Source organism: Apteryx mantelli, chromosome 4 (genome assembly GCF_036417845.1).
Source record: "Apteryx mantelli isolate bAptMan1 chromosome 4, bAptMan1.hap1, whole genome shotgun sequence".
Lineage (NCBI taxonomy): Eukaryota > Metazoa > Chordata > Aves > Apterygiformes > Apterygidae > Apteryx > Apteryx mantelli.
Window position 1 is genome coordinate 39,114,410 of NC_089981.1, and position 15,465 is coordinate 39,129,874.

Sequence of the window (15,465 nt, forward strand, 5' to 3'; positions counted from 1 at the left end):
AGTCTATGGGCGAACATCTTCCAAATGGCAAATAAACTATACAAGAGCATCTACTTCAATGAGGAAAACAATTTTGCCTAAAACACTCCCTAAAAAAGGTACAACTTAAAAATGCATGTCCTTATTCTTGAGTTGTAATGGCAACTTCTCTTCCTAAGCATATATTTCAATACGTAGAAAAGGTCAATGTTTAATCTACCTTTGTATATAAACAAGTAAATAGAAAAGGATATTACCAGGTAGAGTGCAGAGTGACAGTTCTCTGTATCTGAAGCACAGCTTCAAACTTTACACAAGTTATATTTTAATCTTGCTCTACCTTTTTTTCTTAAAATTGAGGTTTAGTTTTAATTTTACTCCACATCTTTTTCTGTCCCTATTTGTTCCTGAGAGACATCCCTCCCTCCCTGCCATTAATGATGAACAGAATCTGTCTGTTCTGCCTTATGGGCAGATCCTTTTTGGCTTTAAAATACATAATCAAGAGAGACAGTGATACAACTTGAGATCAGTGCAACAAGACTGGAAAGGAAGTGATTGTCTATAGCCCTGATGACAACCACATTAAGGCCACCAGCACGCAAACAAGTGACTGTGCCCCAGCTGCCATGTAGAAAATGTTCTTGTGCAGTCCACATACAATCTGGAAGGAAAGCGTGTGTATCTGCACATAACAATTTTGTATGATTGACCCGAGCCGTCAGATTAAACTGTGGCTCCAAAGACATTTCTTTTAGTGCAGAAACAAATTCAGCAATTCTTTCCCATGTCTGGCTTCTTGTCTTCATCTCCTTAATTGAGGGAAGACAGCTGTTTGTGGCAATTCACAGAGAACTGAAATTAAGGAAATACAAGGGCACCTCATCCCCCTCCTCTTTTTTTCCCCCCCAAACTTACTTTTGACTTCCAGTTTTGCCACCAAGAGAAATGTGTGGAGAACTGCAGCTTCAAGGAGTTTTCCTTTCTGTAATCCAAGTGACCAGACTTCTCCAGAAAGCTACCTTACCTAACTGTAATTCAGTACTAAATTGTCTGACTTATCTGAACAGTCTAACTGCTATACCCTGAGCTTACTTCATGTCTCACTGGTTGTGTCCCATGGCACTATGGCCATCCATACTGTCAGTGGACTGCCAGACTGACGAACCTTAGCTTGCGTTTTTGGGCGCCCATCAGGGCCACAACCACTGTGGCCACAACCAATGTCAGGCTAGATCCAGACTCAAACCAGCTTTCTTCCTTTATCACCTGTATTTTCTCAGGAAGGAAACTAGGGCAAAGAAGCAGTGTTTAGGAAAATGACCTTGGGTTGAGAAGATAACAATGACAGACTGTTAATAGAGCAACCACTCAGTAAGTCAAAAACTGCAAACACAATTATTTGACCATAATTCTCTAAACTGGAGGAAGGAAGGGTCAACTGAAATGGAGCTTGGCTGTCCAAGTCAAGATTCAGCCCTGCATATTTTTTCCTTCCTTTTCTACCTTTGCATTTGGAACAACTTTCTATGAAGTCAGTGTTTTTCCTCTTCTTTTGGGAGTCTCTTAATTTGCTCTTCTCTGCACTAATCCCCAAACTGTAGGTCAAGGGAAGGCAAAGCAGAATTAAGCTGCAAACAGGTCACAAACCAACTTAGATCTGGAAGCTGTACCACTATGCTGGACTATGCCAGTGTGCTTGTCTGCAGCTCATAGTTCCCATCACTCTTCCGCTATCCCACATCTCCTCAATATTTCGGGCCAGCTCCTGACCACTGAAGGAAGGCTGGCTTTAAGTAGTCAACAGCTAAGATGATGCCTTGCATACAGGAATTTGTAGATGATCTTATGTCCTATTCACCTTCTTGCAGCCTCAGCAGCACTTACTTCCTGCTGCAGAGGAAGCAAGGTGTTGTGTTTGTTACAACACTCTGATATAGAAGTTAGGAGCCCAATTCTCTCTCCTGTTCTTCAAATGCAAGTGAGTTGAAGAAATGAATTAGATTATTATCTGTGATGAGTCATACTTATGTTAGGAATTTAAATCAAACTGATAAGTCAGGAGGCAGTAAGGAACCTAAATAGACCGATGGATCTGAGAAAGATTAATATTTCATTTCACATAATTTTCATCTATAGAATAAAAGAGTAGCAAAAAAATGCTTCTGCAAGCCTCTTACATTAAATTCTGCTTCCAAACTCATTCACACACAAGGTACAAAATGCTGTTGAAAAAACAGAACAGCATTTCTGTAGCTCTTCCCTTTCCAGTATTTTATTTACTAATCCAAGAAGTGCAAAAGCCTAGGAGACCAACTTGTTTCTGCCCACAAGCACTGTCTGTTGGCAATATCTTCAGGCACAGCAGGGGTTTAATAGTCTTTCTTTTTCAAAATGACTTACAAGTAGATTTCATAAGAAATTAAAATGTTAGCAATATATTTGGATTGCCCTACTGGATCAGATCACACTGAAATAAAAGCAGTTTTGTAAGGGTCAGTATTTCTAATGCTGAGAACTACTGACTTTCCGACTAGAACAGATGCTTGAATTACTACGGCTTCTCTAACACCAGTCCCCACAGAATTTAGATGAGAACAGACCCGGGTTGTGGTGAACTCTTTTTCAGAGGTGCAGACTGTGCCGGAACAGGGTGTCCCTGAGAAGATTCACCAAAAAGTCTATGTTGGAGCATATCTGAAATACTGAAATATTTTTCCCAGTTTTTCCAAATGCCAAACACTAGAAAATTTCTTTAATCACAGTGGGAATCCTAGAAACTTAGCATTTTCCAAAACTGACCCACAAACCTGTTTGCCTTCCAGATGAAATAGAGAGAGAATGATATCACAACAGGCAATGAAAATAAGAGAGGAACATAAAAATTTACTGTTGGAGGCCACCTGTAAGGACAAACTAGATTATGATCTGGGATCTGAAAATTAGAAGAAATTAATAGAAATTATGTGGCAAAGAGAAACACTAGTAAAAAACATAGTAATAGAAAGACTAGAACAAGAAGAGCAAAATTGTGAGCAGGTGAGACTTCAAATATTCTTTAAGTATTTGCATTAGGGAAGCATGATTTTTCTCCTTCTAGGTCACCAGTAAGGGATAATTCATGTCCATTTCAGATACGCTTTAATCTAATGTAGTTTCTGAAAATAACCTTTGATTATTTTGTTTCTAAGTGACCAGAGATTGTCTGCATCATGTTGAGTGGTATCAGGAACTAATATCTGTTACCATGTGTAACAAGGTATGCTAGGACACATCTGAATCATAGGTAATCTTCTCAAGGACACACACCTACTTCTGTATTGCTTTATCTTCATGGTATTCACAAAGCACTTTGAAGCACTATATCCACTTGATAGCTCTGAGTTTTGTTATAAAGAGGCTGTTTGATTTCATATTTGAGAATTAAATCTAGCAATGCAGAAGATAAAATACATTTCACAGATACATTACAGTACATATATGTTTGTACAGTGCCAGATTTATGGCTATGGACTTTTAGATGTAAAATGAACAAAGAAACAAAGTATGTTAAAAATATTTATATCAGGAATGAAGCTAGTTCCTTTCCACTTGTTTTCAGTAAGATTAGGCAGGTTTATTTAGATTAAGTAAAAATAACAGGTTTATTTTTACACCAGCCATGGCCCTTCTCTCATGAGTGGCAGACATAAATGATGTCGGTGTGTATGACTAACCAGTAAAAATAAGGTAGATATTTTTGTATAGGCTATGTAATATCTTATTAATACAAGACCATTTTGTTTAGTTTACATTTTCTCTGGACCTCGTCCATTCACAGCTTTCTCTGAGCAATTTCCTTGTATCATAAACTTTGATTTATTGTCACTCAGGCAGTTTTGATCAACTGCTTGCAGCCAGACACATCTACTTAACTGCTGGTGTCCTGCAACAATAAGAAAGGATCCTAAAAATATACTTCATAATTACGAAGTGTAGGCAGAGGACCCCTTGTGCTTTTGGCTAGAGATTACTGGGCTTACACTAAAAGAACGGAAGTCTTCCTAATTTGCTTCATTGCCACATCAGCTAAATATCTCTAAACCACTGCTGTCTCCGAAGTGACCACCTGAGGCACAGGAAAGTTAAGTAATTTGCTCGTGATCAGACTGTAGAGTCAGGGGAAGAGTTGGGAACAGAATCCAATTCTTCCAGTCATCTCTTCCTGTGCAGCTCCATGTTTCGTCCCCCATGAAATTATTCAGAATCATTCAGTTGAACCAGTAGGTAGGTAGGTAGGTAGGTAGGGGTTAGGCAGGTAGGAAGGAAGGAAGGAAGGATCTAACAGATTCTTCTTCATCTAATGAAAGCCCTTTTCATCAAGAGTTTAGCAATTCATCTCTGTGTCCCATCTGACTATCAAGTTAAAAAAAAACCTTCATAAAAACATTTCCCAACTAATTCCTTTCTCTACTATGTTGTTCTGGGTTTTTGTCCCTGTGATGAATGTCTTGCTACATCTTTACTGTGATTATTCTCATGGGATATAAAGAGATGATACTCCCCCCACGGTCACATTGAACACAGGTCATAATCTCATAGTGAATTCCCATATATGTTTGAATCCTCCTGAAGAAACCAAGAAGCCAGTACTTGAGCGTCACTGTTTTATACAGAACAGCAGCAATCAAGTCGGCAGATGAACAGGGCTAAGACAGAGTTTTTTCATTACTTAAATGTGAGGCTAGGGTGTTTCCAAAGTGAGGAAAAAATGAATTCCATGGGGGATTCAGTGTTGCTTCATTTCCTCCAAACACAGCATGCAGCGAGTCCCTAAGCTTTAAACAGGCAGGTGTAGCCCCAGAAAATCAAAACCTCAGTGCTGACTGGATCATGGTCTTGCTAGGCAAGACTCAAGAGACCTTCCTTGTAGCCAGTGGTTCTGGCACTCACCTAGCATGCAAGATATACTGAGGCTTACAAGAGCTCCAATGCCTATGCTTTTGGATGATGGAGAGGGAGTCTAAAAATCTCTCCCATTGCAGCTATTTTTCATTCTGTATAAATAATTACATTTTCACTGAAACAGGAATGTGAATCAAGATTCAAGCTCCTATTTCAGTGAATGAAATCCTATGAGAATATGGAAGAGGTCTGGGTAGGGGATCTGGACTGGTATACTCTTTTTTATGTCAGTGAGAGTACATTATTTGCTTTGGAGGGAAACACTTATTGTTTTGTTTTGTTTTTTTTTTAATGAACCTGGATTTTTGGCAAACACATAAGTTTGAATGGCTTCCTCAATATTGCTATACATCTGAGACCTTTTTAAAGCATCACTGGCTTTTTACCTAGCTTCTTCAATTTCTAAATGACCTTGATATGTTCCTTTTGACATATTTTTTTGTGACACTTGAGGAACCAATGACATGGTAACATAAAATAAGATTTGATCTTGTTCTGAAAGTTTTTGCTTTGATTAACAATGAGAGTCTGATATGCTGTCTCAGCCTTCTTGTGCAAATAGCCTTAATTTACTACTCTCTGCAAGATTTCATCCTAAGTAGTAGCACTGGTAATCACTATATACATTTTTTCTTTGTCCAGATTAGATTTTTTTTTTAATAAGACTGACAAGTATAAAAATCTCTCACTAGACTTTACTACACCAAAGTTCTATCAAGTGCTCTAAAATAAGTGTATCTGCACATACTAGATCTGTGCCATATTTTAATTCAGTGTGCAAATTATATATGTGAAAAAAGCCATACCTGTAGGGATGACCTGATTTTGGATGGGCATCCCTTTTGCTAACAAAAATAACTAATTTATAGCCAGTTTCAGTAAATACAGGTTTTTCCACAAAAAAAGATGCAAAACTCACAGAAAAGACAAGACCTTATTTTCTGTTTCAGCTTTTTGACGTTCATTTGTTAGTGTCCCCTACACAAATCATTGGTCTCAAGTTCTGATCATACTGCTTTAAGGAGATTTGAAAAGTGGACTAATCTATTCTTCTTCCAGTTACCATCACAGTAACTTAGAACATGAACTAATTTTTTTGGTATCTTACACTCTTCACTGAAATGTAAATCCCTTGTTCTTTAGACATTTTGGAATAAAATATTCTCAAATTCTATTTAGACACGCAGGCTAGTAATGAATTTCCCTACAAACTTCAGCATCCCAAGCAACCTGTCATATCATTTTCTCATTTGTCAGGGGAAACATTTTCTGCCTATGTCTTTCTCCAGAACAGCCTGGGGTCTCTACTGTTTTATCCTGGTGACAAGATAAGGTCTACACTGATCTTATATCCTCTACATGAACAAAAATACTGCTTCATCTTCAAATCGAACAGTTCAGTTGAACACAATTGTCTAGGGATACAATGCTCCCCATAGATATGACGATGGTGCTCAACCACATTCATTCTTTATCTATCTGTTGGCACCTACCAGAACCCTTTTAACTCACCCAATGTAGAAAGTTATGTAGCATTACCCAGTCCCCCAAAATTTCATCATTTGTAAGTACTGGCAATTCTTCTTGGTGCTGTTAAATTCTTTGGAGTTTATGCATTTGGTGGTGTTCTTACGTTCACTGTTTTTATTATCATTCACGTTCCACTACATGCAACATTTCTTTTTCATTTTCTTTCAATACACCGACATTCACCTTTCTCAATTGTTTTCATCCTCCACCCTTCCAGGGAGGAAAAGCTCCTTACAAGACCTCAGGCCTTCACACTTTAACCCAAAGGCCAGTATTCTTTTGTAAAACTATAAAAAGATCACATTTGCTTTCAATTTGCTTTACATGTTGCATGACAACTGTTCATAATGTAACTTTACCCTTTTCTAGGTCATATCCATTCTTCTGACACTTGAAGGCTTTTGTGAAGTGGTATTATCCATTACTTCTTTTGCCTTTTTCACATACTGGATGCTTGCATAGCTGATTTTCAAACCATGCAAAGCGCTATGTTGTCAGAAACTGAAGCTGAGTTCTGCTTTTTATGATTTTCATTTTAGTTGATATTTGGCATTCCCAAAAAATTCTATAACCTGAGAACCTTGCTTGCCTGCTACTAATTTTACTCTAGTCTAGGTAACTTCCATTACTTGGTAAATTTTAAATGTTTCTTTTCAAGTGTTCATATTGACTCTTCCCAAAGTTCTTATGCACTGTTTTCTTTAGATGATAATCACTGCTTCCTATCTGATCAGGGCTCAGTCTCCCAGAACTGTACAATTATCTGTTCAGCCCTACAGCAATCATTGCCTCTGCTAAGTCTTACCTCCCTCGTTCATCCTGTGTTTAAAATGAATCTTGCATATGTTTCAACTTTAAGTACAGCATTCTTCGGCTTTCTGTACTACACCTTCAGAATGCTTGAGTTAAAAAAAAAAAAAAAATTAAAACCCACAAATGTTTCAGAATCAGCCATGGCCAAAAATACAGCTACCTTCTAATGGCTCCCAATTGTTCCCACCTATTGTTTGCAGACTTGGAAGGAGGAGCTATTTGAACTTTTCCATTTTTAAAATAAGTAGTTTCAGTTGCAGGGAAGTTTTCATCTGTTAAACAGTTTTATTTAGAGTATTGAATTTACTCCTTTTCATTTTCTTTCTATAACTGGCATTTAGTTTGTATGGATTGAACAGAAATGAGAAACCATGACCAGTTTTAACTGGATGTGCAAAACCACAGCTGGAACTGCATAACAACCCACTTGGCCTCTTAGGAAGTTCGAGCCTGAAAGCTGCATCTCCTGCTCCCTCCTCTAGGTGTACTTACTGTCTTCAAAGTAATAACACAAAGTTTGACCTTGATTTTAACATATTCTTGGTTATAAAGTGCACCAGTGTCCAGAAGTTATACATGCACCACTGTATTTTCTCCCCAAAATATTTATAATAGACTCTAGCTACTCCCCCTACTTGTCCTAAATTTCACAAGGGGGTCTTTTTCTGTTTAGGCAATAAATTGTTCCTTGAGGCAAGATATGGAAACAGATTTGACCATAGCATTGTTTTCCTCCTGAGCTGCTTAGAGAGCTGACATGTCTACAACCCTTTTAAAGCTCTGGAGTTGTCCTCCTATGGCTGCAGAAGCAAACTACATGCTCAGTGTAGAAGACAATGCTACTCTTAGTGCACGTGTTTTAAAATTTTAGTGGTATTTTGAAATCAGGTAAAATGGGACCTGAATATGCTTTGGTTACAAAAAGAACTAGGAGTAAAATATTCTGTAATGGAACAAATGCATAAAAGCAGTTCTATCGAACATATAAAAGAGTTGCTTTTTCCTAAAATAGAAGCTAATTTTTAAAATGAAATTTCCCTCTAGCAGAAGAAAACAGTTATTCAGAATTAATTACGTACTCACCTTTTACTCTGTCTCCTTTGTGCAGATGAATTTCTCCTTCTCCTTGAGGTTGATATGGCTTTACGACAATAAAAAGTCTTCCAGGTACAGCACTGTAAAGTTTGCGTTTTGGACCCTGATAATCCAAGACAGAGAGAGTATCCTTGTTGGCACTAGGACTGTAACTGGCACTGGAAATTGAAATTAAGAAACATTAATTTGTTATTGAAAACAGACAAGTTGTTGCTTTATCATCACTTTGGTAGGATTAAATTCAGCAGTGAAAGGATAATCATCTTCCAGTAAGACACACAACACTGTAGAAGAAATACCAGTTTTCCATCTTTCCATCCATGCTCTTTTAATTGTTCAAAATCTTTCAGTATGAAATATGGTCAATATTCATCTGACCATGAAATGAAAAGACTAAAGTTTTTAGTTCTTCTACAAATTAAACTTGCACATTCACAGACCCAGAAGAATTTTATATTTATATACAAACCATAATTACAAGCATCACAGTATATCAGAAAGACTTTAATACTACAGCATTTGCAATCACTGTTGTGAATGGACAACTTCGTAATATTGCCGTACTAACTGAACAATCAAGTTAACTGAATTATTAACTGAATGGACTGAACAATCTAGTTACTTCATCACTCTGAGACCTGGAGCTAAATTTTAGGTCAGAATGTGCACAAAACACGGTTCTTATGGTTAACATATTCTCCAAAAGATCATTTTTTATTGATGGCAATCAATAGCTCTCCCAATGACTTGAGAGCAGTATACCTGCATAAGTTGTAGGTCATCAAACACAGAATCTACTTAGGATGAACAGAGAAGAAGTTATTGAAAACTGGTGAATAATATATGAAGAACTGAATGAAATGTTAAAAATACAATGTGAAGAAAAGGCAAATATAAAAGAGGGTGGAAAAATTATAGGAGATACCATAACATCCTTGCAATACACTACTATTCAGCTATTAAGAAAAATGGAAAAACTTCAAGTCTTACACTGAAAGTCTAGAAACAAAATATTTGTAAGAAAGAATATTCATAAAGATTTTAGGAAAAAGATAAAGTACCAAAAAAGAAGAATGATTTAATGATGGTCTAGCATTGCAACACTCTACTTACTTTCTAGTAAGGGGAAAAAATAATGCAAAACTATTACAAACAAAACAAATGATGAAGGGTGGAGTTCACTGTTTGTTTGTCCTTTTTTAACCAATCTCCTACCAAAATAGGAGTCGATGAAGCTCTCAGTATAGATAAAGAGGAGGTTGTCTGGTAACAAACCCAAACATAATGGATCTTTCTTACAAGGAACACTTCCATTTTACTGCAGTAGCTTCTTTATCATTTGGAATTGTGTCTTCCTTTCATCTTGTTGTTCTACTCTTTTATTACTGTGAACAGGTGCTAATAAAGATAAGCAGTCCTTAGTGTTTAAAAATGAGCACTGGTTGCACGTCTGTGATGGCATTTGAATAAGAAACCTCAGCTGACTCTAGCAATTGTTTAGAGGAAGACAGGAAACGATGATGGTAACTTTCCAATTCTTTTTGTCCATTCCTTTTTCCTTGTAAGTGAAGAAGAAATCATAACTGTAAACAAGCCAGATACATAAAAAATTACTACACATCCAATTTCCACCTGTATCAAGCTGCATTTTCTGCCTAATCTGTTAGCAACCAGGCAGCAGCTGTACACGACATTATGTCCCAGCATCTTATTTAACTCTCATCACAGCAGATTCAATCATTTTATCTCTTACTGAAAGATGAGGGAGGAATGGCACATTTAACCTTTACACTGAATGGATCGTTTCTCAGGAGACAAACTTACAAATTGAAATGAGGGCTACAACATGGCATGGATGACTTCTTAAAAACAATCTTCCCTGTCCCCCTTGTCCCTAAGGTGGGCTCCCAGGCCAACAAGTCCCCTGCCATGAGGGGACAGGAGGAGGAGAAGGGGATTTCAGGAGATGTGGGCAGATGGCAGGAGTCCTCTCCCTCTCACTCAGGAGAACGTGGCCATCCTTGATGGTTCAACGCTGACTGGGTCCATGCTAGCATGGCCTTTCACTAATCACTGCAGACAAATCCCACAGAAATGGTGCCATTTCCCTGCGTCTCCCCAAGCCCCCAGCCCCAAGCCCCAGTTTGGCTACGGAAAGCAGCAGTCTAGTGAGATGATAAAAACAGGCTGAGCCACAGGCTATAAAGATCACAGGAAAAGTCCTCCCCAGCATAACTTTCCAGCCTTCCCCTTTGCACCAGGCAAACCCCATGCAAAAGATCAAAACGGAAGCTCATTAATGTAATGCCTCGGTGAAGTTAATCCTTTCTGTGTACACTCACCTCCTCCAGTAACTTAACCCTTTCTCACTGCTTCTGCTCCAGAAGCCACCACTACACCCTACCTACTCCAGAGCCTACTGCTATGTCAAAAGGGGCTTTTTTAATTTAAGGGGAAGAACAGTTTCATAGGAATGGATCATTTGCAAATAATAAGCAGCAATAGCAACTACTACAATTAGCTGATAGTAAGTAGGTGGTCATACAGTTAAAATAAACAAAAACTGTAAGGAAAGTCCTATGTAAGGTGCCACTCATGACTGCAAAAACATGCCTGTGGCAAGAAAAGGCATTGCTTGCAGGAAAAGTATATAAAAATGCTTTTATTTGTCTTTAAATTTAGAAGCTGGAAATTAGAGACTCCAGCTCTCTTATCAGTACTTGTATATATATACTCTGGCGATCTCTAGAAGAAAGTCACAGAATGATTTTTCTACTCTGCAGACAGATAACAGTTTACGCAGCTGTGATACTGATGCATTAGCAGTAAGAATAAAATTTTGTTTCCACAAAATTTCAGGAATGAAATTTTGTTTCCGTTATCATTTGCATTGGTTTTCAAAATCATGTGCTCCCAGAAAGGGCAGAGGCAAGTCATCTGAATAAAGCAAGAGCAAATAAATATTTGCTTTTTCAGAAAGTTTCAGAACTCAATGAACTCTCTATATTTTAAAATTTCACAGTGTATTATCCCAGGAAAGTTAACAAAAAGCCACCTTTTATCACTTTGATCTAAACAAGTCTTTGAATGGAAGGTAAAACCTCCCACTTTGGTAGCACCAGCAGTAGCCAGTAGAATATGAGGGCACTCACTGTGTGAAAAGCATCATGCAGGTGGACCTCCTCACCTAAGTGGAGCCTCATTACAGACAACATGATTTTACGCTGATACAGTTCCCTCCAAGGAAGTGTGATCCAAAGTTATTGATTTTTCATGATTACTGTAACATATGCTAATGTCACAGTAGTTTGCCAGTAGTAGTTCTACTGCATGAAACCACTAGCCTAAGTCCTGTTTCTTGCAATGATTCTTACAGTTCAGACAACTTTTTTTTTTTCCTTTTTTTTTTTTTTTTTTTTTTACAACGCAGTACATTCCAATATCCATCACTATTGTTACTATCTCAAATAATGATTGTCAGTTTGGGTGCCTGCAGCTAAAGAGAGAAGAAGAATGTGCAAAGTAACAGCAGATAGCTTCAGCTGACTGGAAAACTCAAGTTAAGATCCAGCATACCTACAAACGACAAAGAGAAAACCAACAGCTGCATTTCTTAGCAATGTTCTTTTCTTTTTCTACACTGAACAATAGATGTTCTTTTGGTATTAGGAAACAGGACAGACAAAACCTGGTATTTTAAATGACCACTGAATGAAATGTGTTTGATCAAAACACTTAAGCTTCAATTCCTTCCATCAGTATTCAACTCTGCCTCCCTCCTTTTCTGTAGCCCTGCACTTTAACCCCTCTGGCTTATCATCCTGGTGCAGTTTCATTGCTTGCATGCTTGACAGAAGCCGTTCACAAGTCCTCCTCCCAGTGAAGCTAATTATCTATTCACAGGACAGTGGTTTTATAAAGCTGAAGCCTCCATTTGTGATCAAAACACAGACACAATCATCTGTTTTATTATATTGCCTACAATACCTACATCACTCTAATTAGTCAAGATTTGTTATCCAGTGGGACGTAGCTGCAGGATATTTGCAGAGAGCGCCTGCTAAATTGCATTTGTAATTCAAGAGGAAAAAAAGAGCAGCAAGTCATAGGGAGTGCAAAATCCTGCAAGGATAATCATAGAAAGAGCCCATTACATCTATCTCCATCATCTCAAGAAGCCACCTTTGCCCTCAGTCAGCCTCCTACACTACGCAGTACAGCTACACAGCATTTTGTCATTATTCTCTCCCTTTCTTCTTTGGGTCAGAACTTAGCAGAAGAGGGAAATGAAGCAGTCTCTACTTCATCTCCCATACGCAGCTCCAGCACAGATTTCAGGCATGACAGATGCAGGCACAAAGTATCTCAGAAGTGTTTTACTTTCCTGGTAAACACAATAGTTGCTTTAACTATTAACTAGCATCTGGATTTACTTCAGGGGGCTACACTTAATGGTAAGTCACTACCTAACTTTGCTCAACTTTAAAGTCTGCCTCACTGCTCTAGTGCCAGGTTGAAACAGCTGGCATTGACTGGAGTTTCCAAAAACCAGGGATGGGAGGGATTAAAATATTCAGCTTTGGACACGTTCCACTGTGCTCAGATTTTATTACCTATATATTACATGGAGTGCCAAATGGGCATATAAATAACACTATGGAACATGGTAGTCCACATGGGGACATTAGGAGTATTTCATACTGTGCAAATATTGAAAAAGTCACCTGATGTGCCTGTGTTGCTGCCTTTTCGCATCCTCTCCCAGCCTGTTTAAGGATGGCGACCGGCTCCGAGAGGACGGAGTGTAACTCCCAATAGTTTTTACAGTTCCATTAGGATTATTCGGCATCTGTTGAAGTAGATGAGGTGAAAGGCTGCGGTGGGAAGAAGCAGAAGAGGAGGCTGACCAGTCGGGGAGGTTGTTGATGTTGAGATTGTTATCGCTGTTGGAACGGAGCAAGACGCGAGGTGCTGCCAAGGTGCTCGGGGGCCTCCGCCTTCTGTTTGAATAGGTAGGAGCCTCTCTGAAGGGCACTGCGTGAAGAAAAACATCCAGGGAAATCACAGATGATTTTACCGTTTATATGCGTTTATCACCCCGTAAAAAGAATTAGCAACATATGGCATTACTTTTACCACAGAGAGAGAGAGAGAAACTCTACCTTGCCTGAACAGCTAGGCAATTTCTTTATCTTTAAAACTGAAAACAATGGGGCAACATTAAACTGTTTCCTGGCTTTAATGAAAAGTTAGGCAGCATCAGTAGCCTGAGCCTGCTGAACCAGGGTCTAGGAAAAGGGAAACACCAATTTCTTGCTAAATTTGAGTCTCACAGTTTGTTTGACTTCTGTTAAGATTTCCTCCCATCTGACCAGAAAGTTATGGAACGGGGCTGAGCAGCAGAATTTGTGACGTGTGCTCTAAGTTCCTCCCCTGCTGGCATCCAAACTGAGAGAATTTTGTTCCCTTGCAAGTTCAGGCCTAACTTGAAATCTTTAATGTTAACAGTCACCTTATCCACTTCTTCCAGGTTAAAAATTGAGGACATAGATTTTTCTCCTGGCAGAACTCTATTATGCTGCTAAAATCCCTTGGTATTTCTCTCTTTCTAATCTAGGCATTTCTACCACAGCTATCACTGTTGTATATAGAACATATTACCCAAGGGTAATGCGCTCACTTCAGCCCGTGCTGTGTCCCACAGAGAACACAACTGCATCTAAAGGCTGTAATATACTAGTTAATGAAATAGACACAACAGAAAACAAAAGCAAGGGGAATAAAAATCTAATATAAGTCAGAGGACTCATCCTTCCATCAATGTTATTGGTACAGTGCTGCACTCATTGGAGAATTTGTATAAACAGACACTACGTTTCCCAAATCTCCGTTTCTCACTATAGAGGGTTACTTAGTTCCAACAACTGAAAAAGAAAATTTCCTAATAAAAGGCAGCCGACTCACACTTGCTGTGATGACACTTCCTACTCATTTTATAAGGTAGGAAAGGATCTGACCCTGAAAACTCATGTTTACCTCAGTCCCCATTCATGCAAGTACTCCCATTAATTTCAGGGGAACTCATGGTGTTGCAGGATTTGATCCAAAGTGCACATCTTTACATTTGCAAAGGGATAGTAGTATTACTAACAAAAGGCATTATTCTGAGGACTTTACTGAGCTGTTGTAATTTTCAAAAATTATATATCAGTAGGGAAATAAGCCCCACAAAATATTATCCTACATACCTGAAGTGCCATTAGGAATCATTTATAAAGTGACATAAATGTCTACACATTCAATACCGTTCAAAAATGAAAAAAGAAAAACTGAATTAAAACATGTTCATCACACTATGCAAACAAATAAATTCATATAAATACAAATACACATAGGAAGCATTCTGTCCTGCCTTGAAATATAGCTTTTATTGGCTGAACACAGCAAAATTTAAGATCCCAGAGCAAAACTGAAACATGACATAAAACAAAGGTGTAACTACAAGGAAAATAACGGTTCATAGCGCTTTCACCAGAATCAATTTATTATCCTGAATATCTTAAAACGACACCTTCGTATTCCTAAAGAATTGAAACTTTCTCTGAGGGTACACCTTCTCTGGTAAAGAGCTCAACAGCATCGGACCAACAAAACAAAAGAGGACAGCGGGCATAGAGAGGAAGAGCTTTAAATTCAGGTCCATAATATTTCACTCAAAACAAGGCTGAAATAAAGGAAGTGGTCTTTAAAGCTGTTAAAAGGGTAAGACTTAGGAGTATAACATTTATGCTAGAAACTACCAGAAACTCCGTACAATTTTCAGGATACTCCAATTTTTCTTTTTTTTTTTTTTTTTTAAGGTTTCCAAAGAGGAAGTATATCAATGAAAGTGCCTTACGGCTTCAAATGTCATGGTGAAAGCCACAGTTAGTTCTAACTTAAAGAAAACTCACAGCACATATTTCCAAAATTAACATATATCCAGATCCTCTAAGTTTATATGTATGACACAGATGTGCTGTTTGTGTATTCCTGTATTTCTGACATTGAGACTACAGCTCTAGAAATGATTCAATTGAAGACAGGCACATCTCCCAGGTACAC

The 15,465-nt window shown here is 38.2% G+C and overlaps 1 protein-coding gene across 1 annotated transcript in view; it reads right to left on the minus strand.

Annotated features, from left to right (window-relative positions):
- SHANK2 (SH3 and multiple ankyrin repeat domains 2) overlaps window positions 1-15,465 on the minus strand; it is a 328,166-nt gene that overhangs the window by 207,239 nt on the left and 105,462 nt on the right. Inside the window, exons 11-12 of the mRNA XM_067296273.1 lie at window positions 13,086-13,395; window positions 8,350-8,519 (exon numbers count right to left, since the gene is read on the minus strand). Coding sequence (XP_067152374.1) covers window positions 8,350-8,519; window positions 13,086-13,395 — 480 coding nt within the window. The remainder of the gene's footprint in view (window positions 1-8,349; window positions 8,520-13,085; window positions 13,396-15,465) is intronic.